The 21437-nt window shown below is 42.9% G+C and overlaps 1 protein-coding gene across 3 annotated transcripts; it reads left to right on the plus strand.

Moving 5' to 3' along the window:
• The first annotated feature begins 4458 nt into the window (after positions 1–4458).
• LOC116278731 (NACHT, LRR and PYD domains-containing protein 3-like) lies at positions 4459–15707 on the plus strand. 3 transcript variants are annotated; one of them, XM_072975375.1, is made up of 5 exons: positions 4459–4694; positions 5047–5139; positions 11528–11698; positions 12152–12322; positions 15328–15707. In XM_072975375.1, the coding sequence occupies exons 2-5, from the start codon at positions 5120–5122 to the stop codon at positions 15425–15427; spliced, it is 462 nt and encodes a 153-aa protein (XP_072831476.1). In that variant the 5' UTR covers positions 4459–4694; positions 5047–5119; the 3' UTR covers positions 15428–15707. The 3 variants fall into 3 exon arrangements, with proteins under 3 accessions (XP_072831476.1, XP_072831598.1, XP_072831526.1); XM_072975425.1 differs by having other exon boundaries at positions 4462–4549; XM_072975497.1 differs by lacking the exon at positions 5047–5139.
• The last annotated feature ends 5730 nt before the right edge of the window (positions 15708–21437 follow it).

The following is a 21437-nucleotide window of genomic DNA, read 5'->3' on the forward strand; positions in this document are numbered from 1 at the left end:
CAGCCCTGCGCCTGCTTGGTGGTGACTCAGTGAGAACAAAGCAGTTTTTTCCCCCAGTTATTCAGTCCAGCTGATCATTCCTCCCGTTTCAGCCCGCCCCAATATGACCGACTTACAGTAACAGGATGACTCACCCTCTTAAATGTCAGTTCAGAAGCCCTCAGGCCAGGCTCACACTGCTATGCCCGTGCCTGCAGTGGCCCGCTACCCAGAACAGGCGGGAATTCCTCTTCTGGAACGTTCCTCAAGGCGGAGACTCAGGCCTTAGACGGTGTGTCAGCGCTCGTCTGAGTGCCGGCAGCCTACTGGAATACGCAGCCATAGTTGAGCTTGTTTCTTATAAACAAGAAACCAAATATTTGCTCAACTAAAAACTATGACGAGGAGTCTTGATTAATTTTTCTGGTTCCCGGGATTTCTATGAAAATTAATAACAGAATTAGAAGGTTAAATTCTTCTTAAGTGTATTTTTAGTGAGTTGCCTTTGTGGGAAATAATGAAAATGTTTTAAAGGGTACTGTCCCAGAAAATCCAGGCTGTGTAGCAAAATACCTGAATGTGTGTCTTTGCACACACATAGGCGGGCACACAGACGCCCCCCCCCTTGCTGTCTTCATTCCCCTATTTCTTTACCCACTTCATCCTAGCCTAGACCCCTCAACCCACACTCCGCGGACCCAGCATTGCTAAGATCCCATCCATCTCCAGGCTCTGAAGTGCAAGGAACACATTGTGGTTTTCCGCTTGGCTCCTCGGCAGCATTCAATGCAACCGACCTGTATCTTCTTCTAAAAGCACTCTCTTCTCTGGGCTCCCACCTGACACCACACATTCCTGGCATTCCTCCTGCCTCTCTGGCCACGTCTCAGCTTCCTTTGCCAGTTCTTCTGCCTCTGTGAAATCTCAGTGCTCAGATTCCACCCTAAGCCCTTTCCTCTTCTCCTTCTCTCTCTCTCTCTTCTCTTAGCTCTCAAAGAAAAGTGGCACTAGGTGACGTGTGAGGGCAGTCTGGGTTTGTCACAATGATGGGTGGAGGCTGCATTTCATGGGTGGGAGCCAGAGAGGCCAAAAGAGGGCAATGTCACCAAAGAACTGTCCACTGCCAAACCCACAAGACTGGTCCCTCCGTGAGAAACACCGCACCGTGTCCACTCCCTTGGATTCAGGTGCCCTCGGCAGGCCGACGACTCCCCAGCCAGACCCCTCCCCCGAGCGCAGGTCTTCCATTTAGACATCTCACCAGACTGCTTCTCCTCCAGAATACCCTTCCTCAGTGCTCAGCATCACCATTTGGCTTCCTGCACCCCATCCAGTCACCAAATCCTACCAAGCCCAGCTCCTAAGTACCTGCAAAACCCATCTACTTTTCTCCACGTCTACTGCCAACACTCAGTGTCAGTCCCCATCATCACTACCTGGACTCCTCTGGTGGCCCCCCCCACAGATCTCCCGGCCTGAGTCCCCGTCCTCACTGAGACCAGAGTCATCTTCTAAAACAGCAAATCTGATCCTATCACTCTCCTGCTTAACCTTGCCGATGGCCTCCCGCTGCTCTGAGAATCTGGCCCCAGATCCTTATCACTGCCTGTGAGGAGGACCCCGCCTGCCTCTCCAGCATCAGCATCGCTCTCCCCTGTTCAGTAGCTTGAGCCACAGTAGCCTCCTGCCAGCTCCTCAGTGATGCTATGCCTAGTAGCTACTAGTACAATTTTTTTATTACCCAAAATAACAATTGTGTTTACTTAAGAAACTTTATTGAGACTTATCAGAACAAAGGAATATATTTACTGTTTTGATAATTTAATTAAATAAGCCACCTAACTGCTATTATTATGTAACTAAATCTCTACTCTGTAATTAATTCCAATTATATCAAGGATTTTTTTTAAGCCATCTCATGTTGCCAAATACCCTTCTCTCTTATTCACTAACCCCTACTCTTCCAGTGGCTAAAGGTAACATTTCTCCAGTATCCTGGTATCCATTCAAATGCCACTTCTTCCAGGAAGCCTCAGCCCCCTAGGAAAAGTCCCATTTTCATGGCTCCTACTCTGTCTCCCTTCTAGAACAGATCACAATTGCCATGAATTGCCTGGTTGTGTAGCTGTTTATTTAATGTCTTTCTTCACTGCTCTGGAAGAGTCTCTGGGGATGAGGAATGGGTTCTGTGGCACCCAGCACAGCACCCAGCAGAGTGGGACACAGTAACTACCAAAAAGTAGATTCCAATTCCAGTTTCTGCTAAGAGGCTGAATTAGCAACAAGCTGATTTGCCCAAGATAAACCCAGAAGGAACTGTAAGGGGGGGAAACTGATAAAATTATGAGAAACTCCTGGGGAATTGGAGCAGGGGAGGCTGTTGTGAAAGGATGGGGGCTTTGGCTAGAAACAGGACTCGGTGGACTGGCTGTGGAAAGAATAAAACAGGAAAGGAACTGTGGGCTCTGTGTTTGCTCCTCACCCACCAACACCAGGGGCAAGCGGTGCTTGACCTACACCACTGGTGACTCAGGTCTGTGGTCCAGATGTCCCAGGAGGAAAATCCAGCCATCTCAGAAGTCCTGTGCTTGTGAGAAACTGAGAAAAATAGGGGAAAACAAACCCCAGGCAGTTGACTCCCTTCTCTGACATCTCCAACCCTCCAGACCTAAGGAACCACAGTCCAAACAACATCTCCTAAATTGTGTCTCCCTGGGGCAAAGGATGGAAAACTGACCTGAGGAGTTTGTTTTGCTGAGTGTGGAGGGACTGAAGGTGTTGTGGGTGTCTGGGACGGATCCGTCCCCGCCCATCTCCCTGGGGCAAGTGTGGACCAGAGTCCAGGTTTCTTCGGTAGGTATTGCCCAACAGAGACACCAGTCTCCCCAGCCCCCACCATGGAAAATGAGCTCACAGGTCAAAAAAGCAAAAGATATTGAGAAGCATAACCATTTCCAAACCAAAGAAACAAGTGCTGGATTACAGATTCCATCAGAAAGAGAAATGCTGTTAAAGTCCAAGAAGTTAAAATGAGTCTAATAAATTATTAAGAAGTGGGTGGGGGAGAGTTCAGCATGCAGCTGTGAGAAGATCCCAAACTCACCTCACCCCACAGACACAACGGATCTACAGCTAACTATGAACCAGTTCCCACCGAAGAAGACCTGAACAGCTGAACATCTCATCTCCTTCACAGCAAAGGCTGAAATTGCCTCATCAAGACAGAGAGGCAGAGATGCAGCCTCCCCCCAAACCCCACGCCTGGCGCAGACCCACAATCAGGAGGCATCTCACAGACACAGAGCTTCTCCCTGAGGGGTGAGGGGTCTGTGTCCACATCAGGCGCCCCAACCCTTGGGACCTGAACTGGAGACACCAGCCCCCAAATGTCTGGTTTTGAAAACCTGCGGGAAGAGGGTATAGATCAAGTGGCAGAGTGCATGCTTAGCATGCACAGGGTCTGGTTTCAATCCCCAGAACTGCCTCTAAAAATAAACACACAAACCGAACCCCCTCCCCCCAAAAAAATTTAAAAAGAAAGAGAAAACCAATGGGGCTTAGGTCCAGGAGAACCACAGGGCTGTGGTAAATGGAGATTCCACTCTTAAAGGGCTCGCGGGATGACTCACTTGCCCTGGGACCTAGCACAAGAGCCACAGTTTGAAAAGCATGGAGACTGCAAGAGAAAGAGGCTCATTTGCTCACCTTAGAGCATCTCCTGGAGGGGCAGAAGCCTGTGGGGACTCTCTCTAGGGACAGAGGCACTCCCATGGCCCCACCAAAGCCAGGAGGGCACTCACAGCCCACACAGGAGACGCCCTCTGAGTGCCTGGCCCCGGCGGTCAGGGGAGATTGTGTTTCTCAGCCCCGCGGGTCTGAAACAATCAGAAGGGCCGTTCTGGGCAGGCTACTTGCTCCAGGAAACTGCACCAACAGAAGACTGGACCACACACCCCTAGTCTCCCTGTGAAAAAAGGCTGAAATACTCGTCCTGGAGTGTGAGCCTGAGAAGCACACATCAAGAGGTTATAGAAGTGGTCTCAGGGAATGTGAGCCGGGGACTTTGTTTCCGAGCTCTCCCTTGGCCGCGCCACAGCTCATCAGAACCTTCCAGAAAGGAGCTCACATACTCAACTGGAACCCAAGTTTTTGCCACTGTTGCCCAGGGAACATTTCCAGGTCATCTGGTCTGCAGGCCAGCAGCATTATGATCGCAATCTCATAAGGCGGTATATACTTGCAAATCTTAAAACCTGCTGCCTAAGGGTCTAGCTTCTAATCAGCCTGAAACTTGGTGCAGACTGAGATCGTTCCCTCTGGAACACCCACAGGTCTTGGCACACCCTCAGTAACTGGACAGAGCAAGGATAAGTTAGACTGCTTAGGCAATCACAAAGGTTCACATGACAACCAAGACCTAGGGCAACATTAAACAATTAAGTTTCATCTCCTACGCAAAGCCACCTGTTCAAGACTGGGAGAAACAGCTGTTTTGCATAATACATAAAAACAAACAGAGAGTCAAGCAAAAAGAAGAGATCGAGGAATATGTTCCAAATGAAAGAACAAGGTAAAACCCCAGAAAAATCTTTAATGAAACAGAGGTTTACCTGGTAAAAAGTTCACAGTAACGGTTGTAAAAATGTTCATGGAGCTCAAGGGAAGAATGGATAAATGCAATGAGAACTTCAACAAAGGATAGAAAATATAAGAAGGTAAGTACTACAGGACTGCATGATCCACGGTTGCTTGAATCGGTGGATGTGGAGTTTCGGACATGGAGGGCCAAACAGAAACCACATTCTGTGGAGGAACCACAGACATAAAGGAACCATGAGTATTCAGAGACCGAGGGTGTGGAGGGCTGACTATAAAGCTATACACAGAGTTTCAAACTTCACAGAGTGTGGGTACTCCATGGAGAGCATGTGTTCTTTACTTCAACTATTTATATTTTTCACTTCTTATGCTTGTTTCCTTTTCTAGGTTTCTTTATTGTTGTTTTATTTCCCCTTATTTCTTATTTATTTATTTAAACTGAAGTGTAATTTTGTTTTTGTGGGTTAGGCAAAAGCCACAGAGCTGAAGAATACAATAACTGGACTGAAAAATACACCAGAGGCATTCAACGGCAGACTAGATGAAGCAAAGAAAGTACTGGTGAGCTGAAGACAGGGCAGTGGAACTCATCCAAACAAGTGTTAGTGAGGATGAAGACCAAAGTGAAACTTTGTACACTGTTGGTGGGGATATAAATGATGTGGTCACTATAGAGAACATTACGGAGGTTCCTCAAAAAATTGAAAATAGAGCTACTGTATGATCCAGCAATTCCACTCCTGGGTATTTAGCCAAAGAAAAGGAAAACACTAATTCAAAAAGATATGTGTACTCCTATGTTCATTGCAACATTATTTATAGTAGCCAAGATATGGAAACAACCTAAATGTCCATCAATGAGTGAGTGGATAAAGAAGATGTGGTTTATATGCATACAGTTGAACTTTGAACTACGTGGGGGTGCCCATACTCTGTGAAGTTGAAAATCTACGTAAAACTTACAGCCGGCCCTCTGTATCCTCAGTCCCTCCATGCTCGTGGTTCCTTTATATCTGTGGTTCCTCCGTATCTGCAATTCCATATCCACCAATTCAACCAACCATGGATCACATAGTCCTATAGTACTTACTATTTTAAAAAACCTGCAAATAAGTGACCCATGCATTTCTAACCTGTGTTGCTCAAGGATCAACTGTATAATGAAATACCACTCAGCTGTAAAAAAAAGAATGAAATCTTGCTATATGAGACAACAAGAATGGACCTTGAGGTTGTTATGCTAAGTGAAATAAGTCAGACAGAAAGACAAATACCATATGATTTCACTTCTATGTGAAATCTAAAGAAAAAAACAGATAAACAAACAAAACTCATAAACACAGGCTATGTGGTTGCCAGAGGGGAGGGGTGTTCAGGGGTGAGCAATAGATGAAAGGGATCAAGAGGTACAAACTTCCAGTTATAAAATAAGTAAGTCGTAGGGATACAATGTGCAGCATGGTAACTGTAGATAATAATCTAGTATTACAAATTTGAAAGCTGTTAAAAAAAGAGTTCTTATCACAAGAAAAAAAATTTTGTAACCCTGTATGGTGACAGGTGGTAACTAGACTGTGGTGATCATGTATATGAATGTTGAATCACTGAAACTAGCATTGTAAATCAACTACACTTCAATAAATTTTTAACTGCCAAAAATTTGTTTAATAAAAAGAAGTTGAATCATTATGTTGTACACCTAATGTAATAAAGCTGATATAATGCTATATGCCAATTACACTCTAATTTAAATAAAAAATAAATAAGAAACAAGGGGAAATGAAACAATAATAAAGAAATCTAGAAAAGGAACCAAGCACAAGAAGTAAAAAATAAAAATGGTTGAAGTAAAGAACACATTGATGGGAAAAGTAGCAGAATGGATACAACTCAAGAACAGATTAGTGAATTGGAATTCCAGATTGAAGAAAACCTTAAAAGGAAGGACAAAAAATTAGGAAATATTAAAGAAAAGCAGAGAAATGTGGGTGATTTATGTATAAGTGCTAACAACCAGATAATGAGACTCAGAAAGACAGAGGGATAAAATGAGGAGGAAATAGCTGAAGAAATAATGGAGCTAAGATTTCCTAGAATTGAAAGAAAGAAAGAAAAGAAAGACAGACCTGAATGAAAGGGCCTGTAGAATGATAAGAAGGAAAAATAATGGGGCAGGAATCACACATAGAAACCTATAATAAAGTGTAGGATTATCAAAGACAAAGAAAATTCTGAAAATTTCTTAAGAAAAAAAGCACTTCATACAAAGGAACAAAAATCAGATAGACATCAGATTCCCTAACATCAACAGCAGATGCATGAAAACAATGGAGCATGCTTTGCGGGGGTCCACTCATGACCTGAGGGCTGCCGAGCACAGAAACTGGGCCTAAACTCCCAGAGTGCGGGGCGCCAGGCTCTGAGGTTGGGACTGCTGAGCACAGAAACTGGGCCTAAACTCCCAGAGTGCGGGGCGTCAGGCTCTAAGGCTGATTGAGCTAAGACAATCTCTGTCCCGCCACCCCTTTGTTAGAAAAACAGCAGGTGCATTTGGAGTCGGAAAAACATCTTAATGCCATTGAGTTATTAAGAACTAGGGCTTCTGGAAAGAGAGATACAATCGGCCACAAGTTAGTGATCTTTGCCTGAAAGAACAATCACTTGAGCTAATGATACACGAGTCATGATGTTAGCCTAAAGGAACAATAATCTTAGTCTATGATCTTAGCTTTTGGGGATCAGTCAATCTTGGTGTATGGAACAGTAAACAATGATAATGATTTTAGTGCACACCATTAATGTACCCTGAAAAACAATACCTGTGCCTACGTGCAAGAATGCACAAGGTAGTCACTTGAATTTGTATAAATTAACTGCCTGAAATAAACTCGATGTCCACTCTTGACCTAGCGTCTTGCGGGCTAGAGTGAGACCCTCTCAACCCCACCTTTTAGTCTTGTCTTTCTTTTCTCAGTCCTGCAGCACAGGTTTCTGGACCTGATCGATTGTCGGCTGGCTCCGACAGGCATGGTTTCAATCTTCCTGAATTTTCCAAGACTTGTTTTGTGGCCTAACATGATTTATCCTAGAAAATGCTTCGTGTGCACTTGAGAAGAATGTGTATTCTGCTATTGTTACAATGTTCCAACCAAAATTTACTGTCTTAGCAGTGGGGGCTAAAAGATTAAGGTGTTAGCAGGTTTGGTTCCTTCTGACAGCTGTGAGGAAGACTGTGTTCTATACTTCTCTTCTAGCTCTGTTGGTTTGATGGCAATCTTTGACGTTCCTTGGCTTACAGGTGTGTCACCTCAATCTCAGTCTTCATCTGTACCTGGTGCTCTCATCGTGTTGGTGTGTGTCTGTCTGTCTTTGTGCTTAAATTCCCCCTTTTTATAAGGACATCAGTCTTACTGGATTAGAGCTTATCTTAATGGCCTCATCTTAACTAATTACATATCAATGACTATTTCTTTTTTTTTTTAATTGAGTTATAGTCAGTTTACAATGTTGTGTCAATTTTGGTGTACAGCACAATAGTTTAGTCATACATGAATGTACATGTATTTCAGTGACTCTGTTTCTAAATAAGGCTACATTCTGAAGTCTTGGGGGATAAGACTTCAACATATGAAATTTGGGGGTATACAATTCATCCATAACACTCTGTCCAAACTGGAATCATTGTGTAACTACTCTTCTATGATTTGCTTCTTTCATTTATTGTGGATACATTGCCATGATGGCATATACAAATTTAAAGATTTGGGCATAATGCTCCATGTTATGCATTATGGTAATTTATTTAGCTACTCATTGAGTGATGAGCCTTTGGATGAGTTTCTACTGTTTTTACTATTACAAACAACTCTGAAAAAAGCACGTTTATACATGCAGCTTTGTGTATGTATATTTCTTTTGAGACTGATACCTGTAAGTGGAATTAAGGAGGCAAAACTTTTAGGCATTTTATGTTTTGTTAAGTATGGCTGAATTTTCTTTTTCTCGAACTTTAGGCCTTTCTTTCTGGCTGCATATTCCCTCTGCCCCCTCCACAGTATTACACAAACACTACATGCTAAGTATTTGCAAAATTATTTCTTGTAATGTATTTTCCTTTTCCTTGTAACTTATCAATGCCCTCTACATTCCGTCTCATGGAATAGTGGGACTTCCCTGGGACTTTCCTGTGACAAGAAAACAAAGAGTAATTCTAATTTTTTCTTTTTACTTTCAATTCCCTTTACCTTTCATCTTCCCTCTACATAACACCAGAGGGAACTTTCTAAAATGCAAGTGTGATAATATTGTGCCTTTGTTCAAAAAACTTTCAGAAGTTTTTTTTTGAAGTCAGAGTGAATTTGATATAGCTTAGCTTGGCACATAAGGCTCTCCCTGACCAGCCCTAGATCACTGCTTCTTCCTTCTCATCTACCATACCCTTTAATCCATTTTGAGTCATGCTGAATTATCTTCTTAGTTTCAAAAAGGCCCACTCTTTCACCCTTCCTCACCCTTGCATATCCCTTTCCTTCTGCCTGGAGGGTCACCCTTACTCTCCCACTGTCCCTCTAGAACGCTCCTTCTGTTTCTTCAATTAATTTCTTTGACCTTCAGTTTTTCTATTTAAAAACAGAGATAACAACACCACCTACATCTTGGTTTCATAATAACTCAATTAGATAATCTTAAAGTCATCATCACTTACTCAATAAATGTTAAATCTTCTTCCTCAGTGTTCTTTGTGAGACGTATTTGTAACATAAGGCATATCATTAGTGCATTTTTTTTTAAAGCAGTGATTTAAGTTAATATAGTACCTGGCAAAATATGTGTTCAGTAAATGTAGAACTGAGTTGAATAGATTGGTGGAAACCAAGATATGTGATGTCGGTTACAGTCCTCTAATCTAGTGGATTGGTTGGTGGTTTGATTTTCTGAATATTTCTTTATGCGCTCTGTGTACCCATCACTCAGTCTTAGTGGTTACCAACATTTTGATAATTCCACTGTGACTTATTCTTGAGAAAACGACCTTATCTACATGTAATTGCTGACGCTTCTCTGCATACTTCTCCTCAAACACCTGTTGCATAATAACTTCTGGCCCTTTTCTGGAAATAGTGGTAAAGCTTACAATTCTGTAACTTTGAAAATATTCTTTCTTCTCCTTTTTGATGACCACCTCTACTCTGCTGGAATGTTCTTCATCTTTGACACTGTCTTAGTCCATTAAGACTGCTATAATGGGGGGGGAGCGTATAGCTCAAGTGGTAGAGTGTGTGCTTAGCATGCAGGAGGTCCTGGGTTCAATCCCCAGTACCGCCTCTAAAAATCAGTAAATAAATAAACCTAATTACCCCCCCAAATCTCAAATAAATAAAATAACATTAAAAAAAACTAATCTGTATTTTTTAAAAACACTGCTATAATAAAAATGCCATAAACTGGGTGGCTCATACAACAAAGATTTATTTCTCACAGTTCTGGTGGCTGGAAATCCAAGATCAAGGTGCCTGTAGAGCACCTTGTTCCTGGTGAGGACTCTTTTCCTGGCTTGTGCACAGCCACCTTAGCTGTGTTTTCATATGGTGATGCTGGGGAGACAGCTCCCTGGGAACTCTTCTATGAGGGCATTAATCCTATTGGGAGGACTTCGCTCCCAAGAGCTAATCACATTGCAAAATACTCACATTCTAATACCACCGGCTTGGGAGTTAAGATTTCAACGTAGGAAATTTGGGGCATGCTACATTCAGTCTGTGACAGCCAGGAGTCCTGAAAACCCCTTCTGAGGCTCACTAAAGACCCTCTGATAAAAGTCTCCTTAGCTGGAGGTAAGAGCGCTGCAAACCGCTCGGTTGTTTTCACTCATTCCTCTTGGGCTTCACTTCCCTCTCTGTCTTGCTTGCTCAGTCTTTTCTGCTGCGATTCGCCCTTGACGGGGAAGGTGGAGACCAGTAGATAAACAAGTACTTCTGTTTCCTTTTGGTCATCTGGTCAACGCTATACTTATCTCAATGACTTCTTTTGTTTTTCTATTTTTCTTGATTCTAAGACCCTTAGAATTTAAAAGCATGTCATTGTTAAGGATCCTGGCAGAAAGGGATGTGACTGCCTGAGATGTTCTTAAATCAAGCCTTTGCTGAAGGCCTAGCATATGTGACTTTCTGTACACTGTATACGACCCTCTGAGTGTCTATGTAGCAATGACACAGCTGTCTATTTCAGAGCCCTCATGCTCTTGTTAGGTAACAGAATACGTTCAACTTGATCCAAGAGTAGGACATCAAAAATCTTCATTCCACTGAGTAAAATGGAGACCTAGAGCTTTATGCTCTGAGAGGCCCTTTACAGTGCAGAAGGTAGCATGAAATGGACAGAAGGGGCAACAGAATGGGGGATGGCGTTAGAAGGCTTAAGTCTGGGTCCCCCTCTACCATATACTTTCTCTTTGACCTTAAGGGAAGCATATGATCTAATGAGCTTCAGATTTCCAATCTGTAAAAAAAATATGTAAGAGTTACGTAGCTGCGCTGCCACCCTGTCTGGTTGGGATAAGAACCAAATAAGGAAAGCCTCTGCAATGTTGTGGGAATTATTAGTCAAAGACAATCTGGAGTGTCTTTCTGGAAGAAGTGGGAGTGAGGAACATTGCATGGCCAGAGGTAATATGTATAAAAAGAAGGAGGAATGTGGAGGGAATGTGGATCAGTATGCTTTTGCTCTGTCTTGTCTACTGATCCCAGGAAAGCACCTTCTGAGACCATCTTTGGTTTCTCGTATGGGGCCAGAGATAGGGTGTCATGCTTATACCCAAGAAGCTGGCTCCTGATCTTTAAGTTGAAGGATAAAGCTTTTCAGGTAAGATGAAGTTCCTGTGCTGAGACAGCTGTGCAGTGTCCAAGGAAGGCTGGGACCCTGAGGATTCTTCTCTCTGCTCACTCTACAGGTTGGTGAATTCTGGCCTCACATCAGGTTGTTGTCAGGCTCTGTCCTCAGTGCTCAGCTCTAACCAGAATTTCACGCACCTTTACCTCCGGGGCAACGCTCTTCGAGACATGGGGATCAAGCTCCTCTGTGAGGGACTCTTGCACCCCAACTGCAAGCTTCAGATGTTGCAGTAAGTATCCTAGCTCGTTATGGTGATGGGAACACATGGTGGCTGAGGGGAAGGGGGTAGTTTGCGGGAAATGATGACGAGCTAACCTGTATCTGAGGAGTGATGGCGTCCTCCTAGGGTGTGGCTTTTTACAGGACCATGGGACAGTGAGTTGTACTTTTAGATGGTGTAAAGGCAAATACTGGAGCTCCTTCCACCATAAATCTCTCTCCCACAAAAGGATGGGAATAGCACTCGTGTTTTAGGAAAACTTGGGGGGAGACACAGAGTTTGGGAAAAATTAATTCATAAACCACTATTGCTAATTTAATCTGCACAACCCAGTAGCCTGGAAAAAAAAATACTCTCATCTGAAAAGGAGGGAAGAATAACCTTTTTTTTTTTTTTTGCATTTGAAACATTCCAGGCTAAGATCTGGGGGATATTTTCTCTAAATCACCTCCTTTCTTGCAGGTTAGATAACTGCACCCTCACCTCACACTGCTGCTGGGATCTTTCCACACTGCTGACCTCTAACCGGAGCCTGCGAGAGCTGAGTCTAGGCAGCAACGACCTGGGTGACCTGGGGGTGATGCTACTCTGTGAAGTGCTGAAACAGCAGGGCTGCCTCCTGAAAAACCTGAAGTAAGTGTGATCTGCGATTTGTCTGGCAGGGCTCACGGTCTAAGGAAAAGGTGGCCCGTTTCCAAACTCCAGTGGGTTCCATCTTGTGTTCCGGGTGAGATCGGGCCTTGGCCGGTTGCAGATTTTATATGGATATACGGTATGTGTCTTGAACTACATATTCGACCTCATCCAGACTTTGAGAATAACCAAGGTTCAGTTGGGTGGGAAGGGATTTTGCATCCAGATTCCAGAAAGAAACACAAGTCGCATTGAAAGTAGCCAAGTAGAATTACATTTCTATGCAAGGTGTTGCACTTTGTAGAACTAGACCAGTCTGTGGGTCATCATAGTTGTAAATATCCTTGCATAGCAGGGGTGTTGTTAGTCTGGTTTCTGGGGATTTCTAAATGTAAAGTGCTCCAGAAACATCAAGACTTTATAAACTTTGGTCTATCTGCAGCGTGCAGGGATGACTGGCTTCTTTCCATCATCAGACACCATGGAGGTATTCATTGCCTCTCTAGTTAGAGTTTCTGAGTCAGTTTCCTAACTTCTTGTCAGTTCTGATGATCACACTCTCCACGGAAGACATCTCCTTCGCTTGGCTTTAGGGACAACACACTCGCCTCTGGATTTGTTCCTACTCCGTTAGTTTCTCCAGCTCAGTCTTCTCAGCCTTTCTTCATCATTCTGACCTTCACATGCCGAAGCCCCAGGACTCAATCCTGGGTTAGTTCTTCTTCTCTACGCTTTCTCCCTTGTTCACATCATCTAGTCCACTGGCTTTCTCATACATGTGCTGTGCCCCTCCCTGCCAGTTCGTATTGTCATGGATTCCATGTGCAAATGTTTGCCTCACTCTCCTACTTGGATGTCCAATAAGCCTCCCAAACTTCACATGTCCAAATCCAAACCCGTGCTGTTTCCCTCTGCCTGAAACCTGCGTCTTCCCCGTCTCGGTCAGTGGTAGCTCAGTCTGAACTGTTCAAGGTCAAAAGAATCCTGGTGTCCTCTCTGACACCTCTTTTTCCTTATGCACATATCCAGCCCACTGGCATGTCCTGTTAAGTCTGCTTTCACAGCATGCCTACTCATTGACTACTTCTTGGCAGCTTCACGGCTCCCATCCTGGTTTCAAGCCACTGTCACCTCTTGTCTGGACTGTTCTGGCAGCATTCTGCCAGGCTACTCTGCAGCTATTCATCTTACCATAGCAGATGGAGGACGCAGCTAAAATATGAGTCAGATCATACCACTCTTACCAACATGCTCCTGTCACATTCGAAGTAAAAGCCACAAACTCACGGCAGCATCTACAGCCCCACCCGATCTGGCCCCTGCTGTTTCTGCAAATTCTTCTCCTAACCCGTGTTCCTTCTGTTCACCCACACTGGTCTCCTTACTGTTTCAAAAAAACACTGTCAAGTCTGAACCTTTATACTTGCTGTTCCTTCTGCCTGGAACTTTCCTTCCTTTGGTATCCCTGGATTTACTCCTGTGCATCCTTGAATTCTCTGCTTAGAGGCCTTCTTTTTGAGTTTGACCCCATCCATCCTACTGAAAATAGCAGCCCAGCATGCCTTTCCTCTTCTCTGCTTATTTCCCCCCCCCATAGTGTTGACCACCATCATACATGCCATGTCACTTTCCTGTTTATTTATTATCTATATTTTACCCCAAGATTATAAATTCTATTATCTCAGAAATTTCTGTCCTTGTCCATGACTTCAAGGCTGAGAACCAGTCAGAATAATAAGAACCAGGTTTTAATATAAACAGAAGTTCAGGTCAGCCTTGTATCCTTCTGTGGACATAGTGGAGCATGTTTGTTCGAGGGAAAGCCATCCCCAGAGCTAAGAGAAATAAAGGAGCAAAGGGAATTATTGGTCAAGATGAAGCTGGGGACATCGCTGTATGTATGCTCATTGACCCAGACCTGATGGACACTTTGCAGATGAAGGAAAGACTTCAAAACAGACTGGGGAATCCATGGATGTAATCAGCCTGTCTTGTGAGGTCAGGCTGCTGTAACAAAACAGCACAGACTAGGTGTCTTAAACAAACAATAGACATTAGTTTCTCACAGATCTGGATGATGGAACATCCAAGATTATGGTGCTGGCTAATTTGGTTTCTGGTGAGAGCTCTCTTCCAGGCTTGCTCTGTTCTTATGTGGCACAGAGAGACAGAGGCAGAGACAGAGAGACAGAGAGTGCATGCTCCAGTGTCTTTTCATTTAAGGACATTAATCCCATCATGAGGACCCACCCCCATGATCTAGTCTAACCTTAATTACACCCCAAAGGCTCCATCTCCAAATGCCCTCACATTGAGGGTTAGGGCTTCAACATATGAATTTTGAAGGAACACAAACAATCCATAACACAACCAAATCAATACTGCTAGAAATGATGCAAGATAAATGGTACAATTTCTTAGTTCAGTTGCCAGGGAAATTAAAAAAAAAAAAAGGAAGAACTGATATCAAAGAAGACTTGAGAGGCATCCCAAGCAATTACACTGTGTGGACTTTATATGGCTCCTGATGAAATGAGTGAAATATAAAAATGTTATCAGAAGTGGAGGATTTAAACACTGATTAGACAAATATTGATACTAAAACCTATTAACTTTTTAAGGTATGAAAATGACATTGTGATTATTTTGTAAAAGTCTTCTTTATTTAGTGTCACAGCTAGAAATATTTATAGACGCATGAAATGCTGTGTTTAAGATAATCCACTGATGTAAGCAGTAGGGAGTCAGTCGGTGAAACCAAGAGCTGTTAACTGTCAAACTTCGGTAATGGGCATATGGAGATTCATTACACTGTTCTCTTTACAGTTACATGTTTAAACATTTCCAAACTTGAAGCTTACAAATATACCAGAAATCGCATTCGGCATGAAGTGCACCATTGGAAATCTTAGAATGTTAAGTGCAGTGAGGAGATGAGATTTTTAAAGCTCAAAACTCTGTTCATTTCAGGAGCATAACCCTAGGCTCTCTGTTTGCTTTTACAGGCTGTGTAAAATGTATTTCAATTATGATACAAAATGTGCATTAGAAACACTTCGAGAAGAAAAGCCCGGGTTGACCATTGTCTTTGAGCCTTCTTGGTAGTGGCGGAAGCAGGGATACCAGATGCCAGTGCTCTTTGCCCACCCCCACCTCCCACCCCCATCATCGAGGTGTGAGCAAGTGGTAGTCAGTGCTCCTCCATCAGAGTTAAGACCACCTCTCTGCAATTCTTTGGGTCCAGGGTGGGAGAGTGAAAGCTTGCTGACGGTGCCTTTGTATAGAGGACACGATGTACCTCTGGGTTGAAGACACCAGGGGAAGAAAAGCATCTAAATGATACAGTTCTCATCACAGTGCGTCAGTCAGAGGATGGGTTCCTCCTGGTGACCTCATATAACGAACTCATTCAATAAAACACTTTTTCTTTCTTTTTTACCGTTTACTTTAACTCTCCTTTCCCTCATATCTTTCCACCTCTTTTTTTTTTCTGTTTACTTTTAACCATATCGTCCCTTCTGCCATCTTTCTTTTAACTGACCGTAACAGAATGAGTTAACTGTATGTTATGTTGCAATTTTGTGGCAGCCAACTTATTTATTTTTAATTTTTGAACAGTTGTATTTTCTAATAAATTAATTCATGTTTATTGTATTATAGCTGATTGAAAATTCAGAAAATATAAAACCTTTTTGTATTTATTAAGTTAAATTGTTTCCTTTCCTTAATTAAAAAAAAGGTACCAAGCAATATTTTTACTTATTTATCTAAACTACTAAAGATAAATTAAATTGCTTTATGTTTATGCATTAAAAAAATTTCTTTGCCAAATGATTCAATTGTAATGAATAGAAGAAAAAAAAAGCCTCAGCCTAACTCTGATGGTTGAGATTTCTGCTCTGGTAGGACAGGAGGTTGAAAATTATGCAAAGGAAAGTTTCAGAGTAGGTGGAGCCTACATTCATAAATAGAAATATTATGTAGAAAATGCATTTTGCCTTCACTTGTAAGAGCTTATCTTGGATTTAACTCATTTCAGGAGTGGTTCATCTACCACACTTCACATAGCATTAAATCATTCATAAATATGGATTAATTGCTTCTCTACACACGGAGCAACTCTTGGACCACCTGAAATTGTTCAGGAAGGAAATTTACTTCCTTCATCAAACGAGCCATCCAGACCTCTGCTTGTCAAATTGTGGCCCGTGGACTGTTGATATAAGGAGCTTATGCAAAAATGCAAATCAGTCACAGTACTAAGCATGCTTTTTAGATAGTCTGACTTTTTATTTGTTTTTTTGCTTCTATTTTTTTTGAGCTATTGCAGACTGCATCTCTGCTACAAATGCCTCGACATGCAGGAGAAACTAATATAAAACACACAGTTAAACTAGAAAGTCAGAAAGAGAAACTTCTGGGCACTAGGATCTTAAAATTGGCTTAAGAGTTTATTTCTTACTAGCTAAGGGGAATATCTGAATAGATAAAGATCCCACAATATAACTGTTAATTTTGAAAAAATCCATAAGGTTTTCCACACTCGCAGAACTAAAAAATAGGTAAAGTTGCTGGATAGAAAATCAATATACCAACATCAGCATAGAAGTTGGAAAGAAATCATTTTTTTACATAAATTTCACTTTATTAAAAACACACGAAAGAGGGAATTTCAAATCACACTACACATAGTAAATATAGAACTTGTTTTGTTAAAAATCTACAGTACACATTCAAATAAAGGCTAACCTTCCAATGCCAACTGTATCTGAGACTATGTACAGAGAGTAAAAATTGGGTCAGGCTTAGAGCAGAAATGGATGCTAAAACCTAATAGGAAATTTAAATGATGAGCAAGATTCTCGTGTAGTCTGAAATGATCTCTTCACAGTTTGCTAATCAATTATAAAAGAAAAATAGTAACTACATACAGAGAAGAAATTGGACAGAACCCCAATGAAAAATATCAGTGAGGGCAGAATGGATGTCTGCTTTCAGGTAAGCTGACTTGAGAAGGAACCAATATCACCACTGTGTATTTCTGGTTGAGAACCCGGAATTTAATCATTGGGAAACAAACTCCAAATGAGGAAGTTGTATTAAAAAGGGCAGGGGACTGTATTCTTCAAGAATGTCAATGTCAGTGTTGACAATGGGTAAATCTTGAGGTGGGGGAGTTATGGAATTGTTCTATATATACTATTCTTATTCTTGCATCTTTTATGGACACATGACATTATTTCCAAATAAAAAGTTAAATAATCAAAACAATTAACAGTCTTCATTAGCACCTGCAATTTAACATTTGAAAGATGCCAAGATGTCACTAAGTTGTTAGTTATTAAACAAAAATAGGAAGAATCTTTGCTAAGTCGTATGTTTTCAACTTCACTGTATGAATTCCAGAGACTGCCTTTCCAGGAGCAAGACATAAAAATATAAGTAGCAGAAATAAAGACATTATAAAAGAAACTGATGTGCTATGTAAGAAGAAAAAGAAAAGAATGTGAACTGAGGGAAAAGTAAGATGAAGAATGCAAATGGAAGGGCACCAAAGAGTTCTACCTATGAAGGTTGTCGGTCATCGGTCATCGGTCATCGGCAACACTATGCATTATATTAGCAAAGTGATTTGCAGCTCCTCAAGCCTTTGGAGAAAAATAAACAGATCATAGGACTGGAGCAGGCTGGTCATAGAGACTGGAAGGAGAGAATGATTCCATTGGACCCGAGGTGATTCTGTGAGTTTGCAGAAGGACACGCTCCAGTGAGATGAAGTTGTAGTCACTGTCAGGCTGATTTTATTGTGTGGTAGAGCAGTGCTTACTAAGCGGCTTCGCAAGTACATATCACCTGGGATCTGGCTTAAAATTCAGGTTCAGTGTGTCTGAGGTGGGACCTGAGATTCTGCATTTTTTAACACGCTCCAAGTAAAACTGACACTGTTTATCGCCTGCTTGAGCAGCAAAGCTTCATGGTCCAGAGAGATGTCCAATTGTTCATGAAATAAGGTAAGGTTTGCACTTAGGTGAGAAAAGTAGTTATTTATCAGTATAACTGTAAAAAATTCCTGGGGAGCACCACCTCTCTCTGGATGGATCTAATTTTCCAAAGAAAACCCTTGTACACTGTATATAAAAAAAATAAGAAGACTCTGACAGTAGAGAGACGCAGACAGATTAGCTGGGGGACCTCAGGACGCGAGGAACAACACAGTGGTGAGGGCGTTTGGTTTCTTCCTTGTTTGTTTTGTTTTTGGTTTTGACTCCTAAATCCCATACTTAGAGCTGGAGCTCTTTTCCACAAATGGTGTGGGAGCAATTGGACAGCCATAAGCTAAATAAATAAATGAAAAATTAACTTTGCCCTAACCTTACACTTTGTGTAAAGACGAACTCAAAATGGATCATAGACTTTAATCTAAAATGTAAAGCTATAAAACTTGAAAAACAACATGGGAGAAGTTTTCTACAGCTTGGATTACAGCTTGGTTTTAGATGTATAGATTTTAGATACGACACCAAATTCATAAACCATAAAAGGAAAAACTGGTAAGTTGCACTTCGTAAAAATTTTAAATGTTTGCTGGGTGTAAACCTTTATTAAGAGGCAAAACAAAAGCTATGGACTGGGAGGAAATATTTCCAAACCACATGTCTGACAAAAGACTTCTGTCTAGAACATATAAGGAATTCTCCACCTCAACAGCAGCAACAAAAATAACAACAAAAACAATCAGAAAACAGGCAGAAGGCAAGCAACACTGAAGAACATACGCTGGTGAAAGATGAAAATGTGTCATCATCAATAGCCATTAGGGAAATTCAAATTAAAATCACAGTGAGAGGAGGGTGGGAAGGGATAAACTGGGAGTTCGAGATTTGCAGATACTGACTGGTATAGATAAAATAGATAAACTAGTTTATACTGTATAGCACAGGGATGTAGTAGCTTACAGTGAAAAAGAATATGAAAATGAATATATGTATATTCATGTATGACTGAAGCATTGTGCTGTACACCAGAAATTGACACAACATTGAAAAATGACTATACTTCAATTAAAAAAAATCACAGTGAGGTATCATTGCACATCTGTCAGAAAGGGTAATATTAAAAACAAAAATGGTGACAACAGCAAATGTTTGCAAGGATGCAGAGAAGCTGGATCACTCATCCGTTGCTGGTGTGAATGATAAATGGTACAGCCACTCTAGAGAGGATACGGCAATTCCTCACAAAATTAGACTTGTGTTTACTACAGGATTCAGTAATTGCACTCTTGGGCATTTATCCCAGAGAAACACAAATCTAATAGTCACCCAGATGCTTTTTCAGGAATGTTCACAGCAGCTTTTTTTCACAATAACCCCACACTGGAAACAACCTAGATGTCCTTCAGTGGGTGAAAAATTAGATGAACTGGTAGGTCAATACCACGGGACACTGGCAATAAAAAGGAATAAAGGACTGATACATATAACATCCTAGATGACTGGTCAGAGAATTATACTGAATGAAAAAAGCCAATCCCAAAAGGTGATCTACTATATAATTGCATTTGTATAAAATTATTGAATTAATAAAACTACAGGAACACAACAGATTGGTTGATGCCAGGATTTAAGAGGGGTGATGGTGCTGGGAGGGGACAAGGTGCAGCTTTAAAAGGCGACTCGAGGATCTTTTTCGGGATGGAAATACTCTTGTGTGTGTCAATGTCAATACACTGGTTGTGATATTACACTACAGTTTCGCGAGATGTTACTGCTGGGGGCACTGAGTAATGGGTTCATGGGATCTTTTTCTTTTTTGGGGGGGCAGGGAGGACAGGCACAGACTAGAGGAAGACCACTGCCAGGCAGGCGTGGAGGGTGGCACCTGCCTGCCTGGGACGCTCAGGCCCCAGACAGCCATCCCGGGTCCCAGACCCCTACCCATACGTGTAATCTCTATGCAGTTTGTGCCTGGCAGCCACAGGGCCTCTGTGTGTAGAACCAACCATGCACTGGACCTTGTCCAGAACCAGGACATGGCTAGTTCATTACTTCCTTGGTGGCCAAGCCTGAGTGGGAGTCCCATTCTGTGTGCCCCTATCATGCTGTTGCCCCCCAGGGCCAGCACCAAGTCACTGGACCATCTCTGGGGCACATGTGGAATCAAGGAGCCTAGGATGTCTGGGAGCCGTGCAGGGCCAAGGCCAAGGGCACCCTGTGCTCTGAGGGGTGGGGAGAATCTCTCGGGTCGAGAGCAGCAACAGGACCCTCAGCCGAGGCTCAAAGGGGCTGAGGCAAAGCTGAGGATGTCCCAGGCTTGAAGGCTCCAAGGACCGAGGTCCCTGCTGCCATGTGACCCTGTCACCGAAGAGAAGCATGTCCCCCTCACCCTGGCAGGTCAGGGCTGGGCAGTCTGTGGCCACACATGACCCAAGGAAGGACAGTGCTTCCCAGGGTCTTGCCTGTGAGGTGGGCTCAGCCCCAGGAGGCAGCAGCCACACCCTCTGCAACCTCATGTCCACAGGACTCTGAAGGTCACTCTACCCGACCATGATGGTCAAAGAGATGGGCTTATGCAGCAAGCCGAGGCTCCGTCCCAGATTCCTGGGTGGTGGGCATGTGTTCAAGAGTCTCTCCCCAGGGGGCTCTCCAGTGACCCTCCAGGGAGGATGCTTTGGTGAGGAGCATTTCCACTACCCTGTCTCCCCCAGAGTTCCAAGACAGTCTTTCTCCTTCTCCACCAGACATGGGGTTAGGAGGGAGCCCTGCTGAGCTGTGGGAAGACGGGAGAGGTCCATGCCTATCCTGCACCTCTGAGTCTTTTAGATGTGTTGGGGGAGGGAGCTGTGAGCTTACACCTTCCCCGGACTCCCAAGACCGAGAGGTTGCAGAAGAGCAAGCCCTGAGCCCTTTGGCCTCCAGGTTTTGTTGCTTGTCCTTCATTCCCACAGTGGTCCCAGGAGATGGCCAAGGAAAACCAGGCTGCCGGACTCAGGGATGCTGTGGCCACAGGACCAGCCTTGGTTCAAATTCTCCTTCCTAATTCCTGAACGGGCAGTTCAGGCTTTGCAAACACTGGAACACTGAGCTGGAGCCCAAGGCAGGCACTGGGCAGGCAC

The sequence above is a fragment of the Vicugna pacos genome, chromosome 1 (genome assembly GCF_048564905.1).
Source record: "Vicugna pacos chromosome 1, VicPac4, whole genome shotgun sequence".
Lineage (NCBI taxonomy): Eukaryota > Metazoa > Chordata > Mammalia > Artiodactyla > Camelidae > Vicugna > Vicugna pacos.

Coding starts and splice junctions, on each gene's coding strand:
- LOC116278731 (XM_072975375.1), top strand. CDS start 5,120: ATGAAGCAAAGAAAGTACTG. Junction 5,140..11,527: donor ATGAAGCAAAGAAAGTACTG/GTGAGCTGAAGA, acceptor CTCACTCTACAG/GTTGGTGAATTCTGGCCTCA. Junction 11,699..12,151: donor TGCAAGCTTCAGATGTTGCA/GTAAGTATCCTA, acceptor CCTTTCTTGCAG/GTTAGATAACTGCACCCTCA.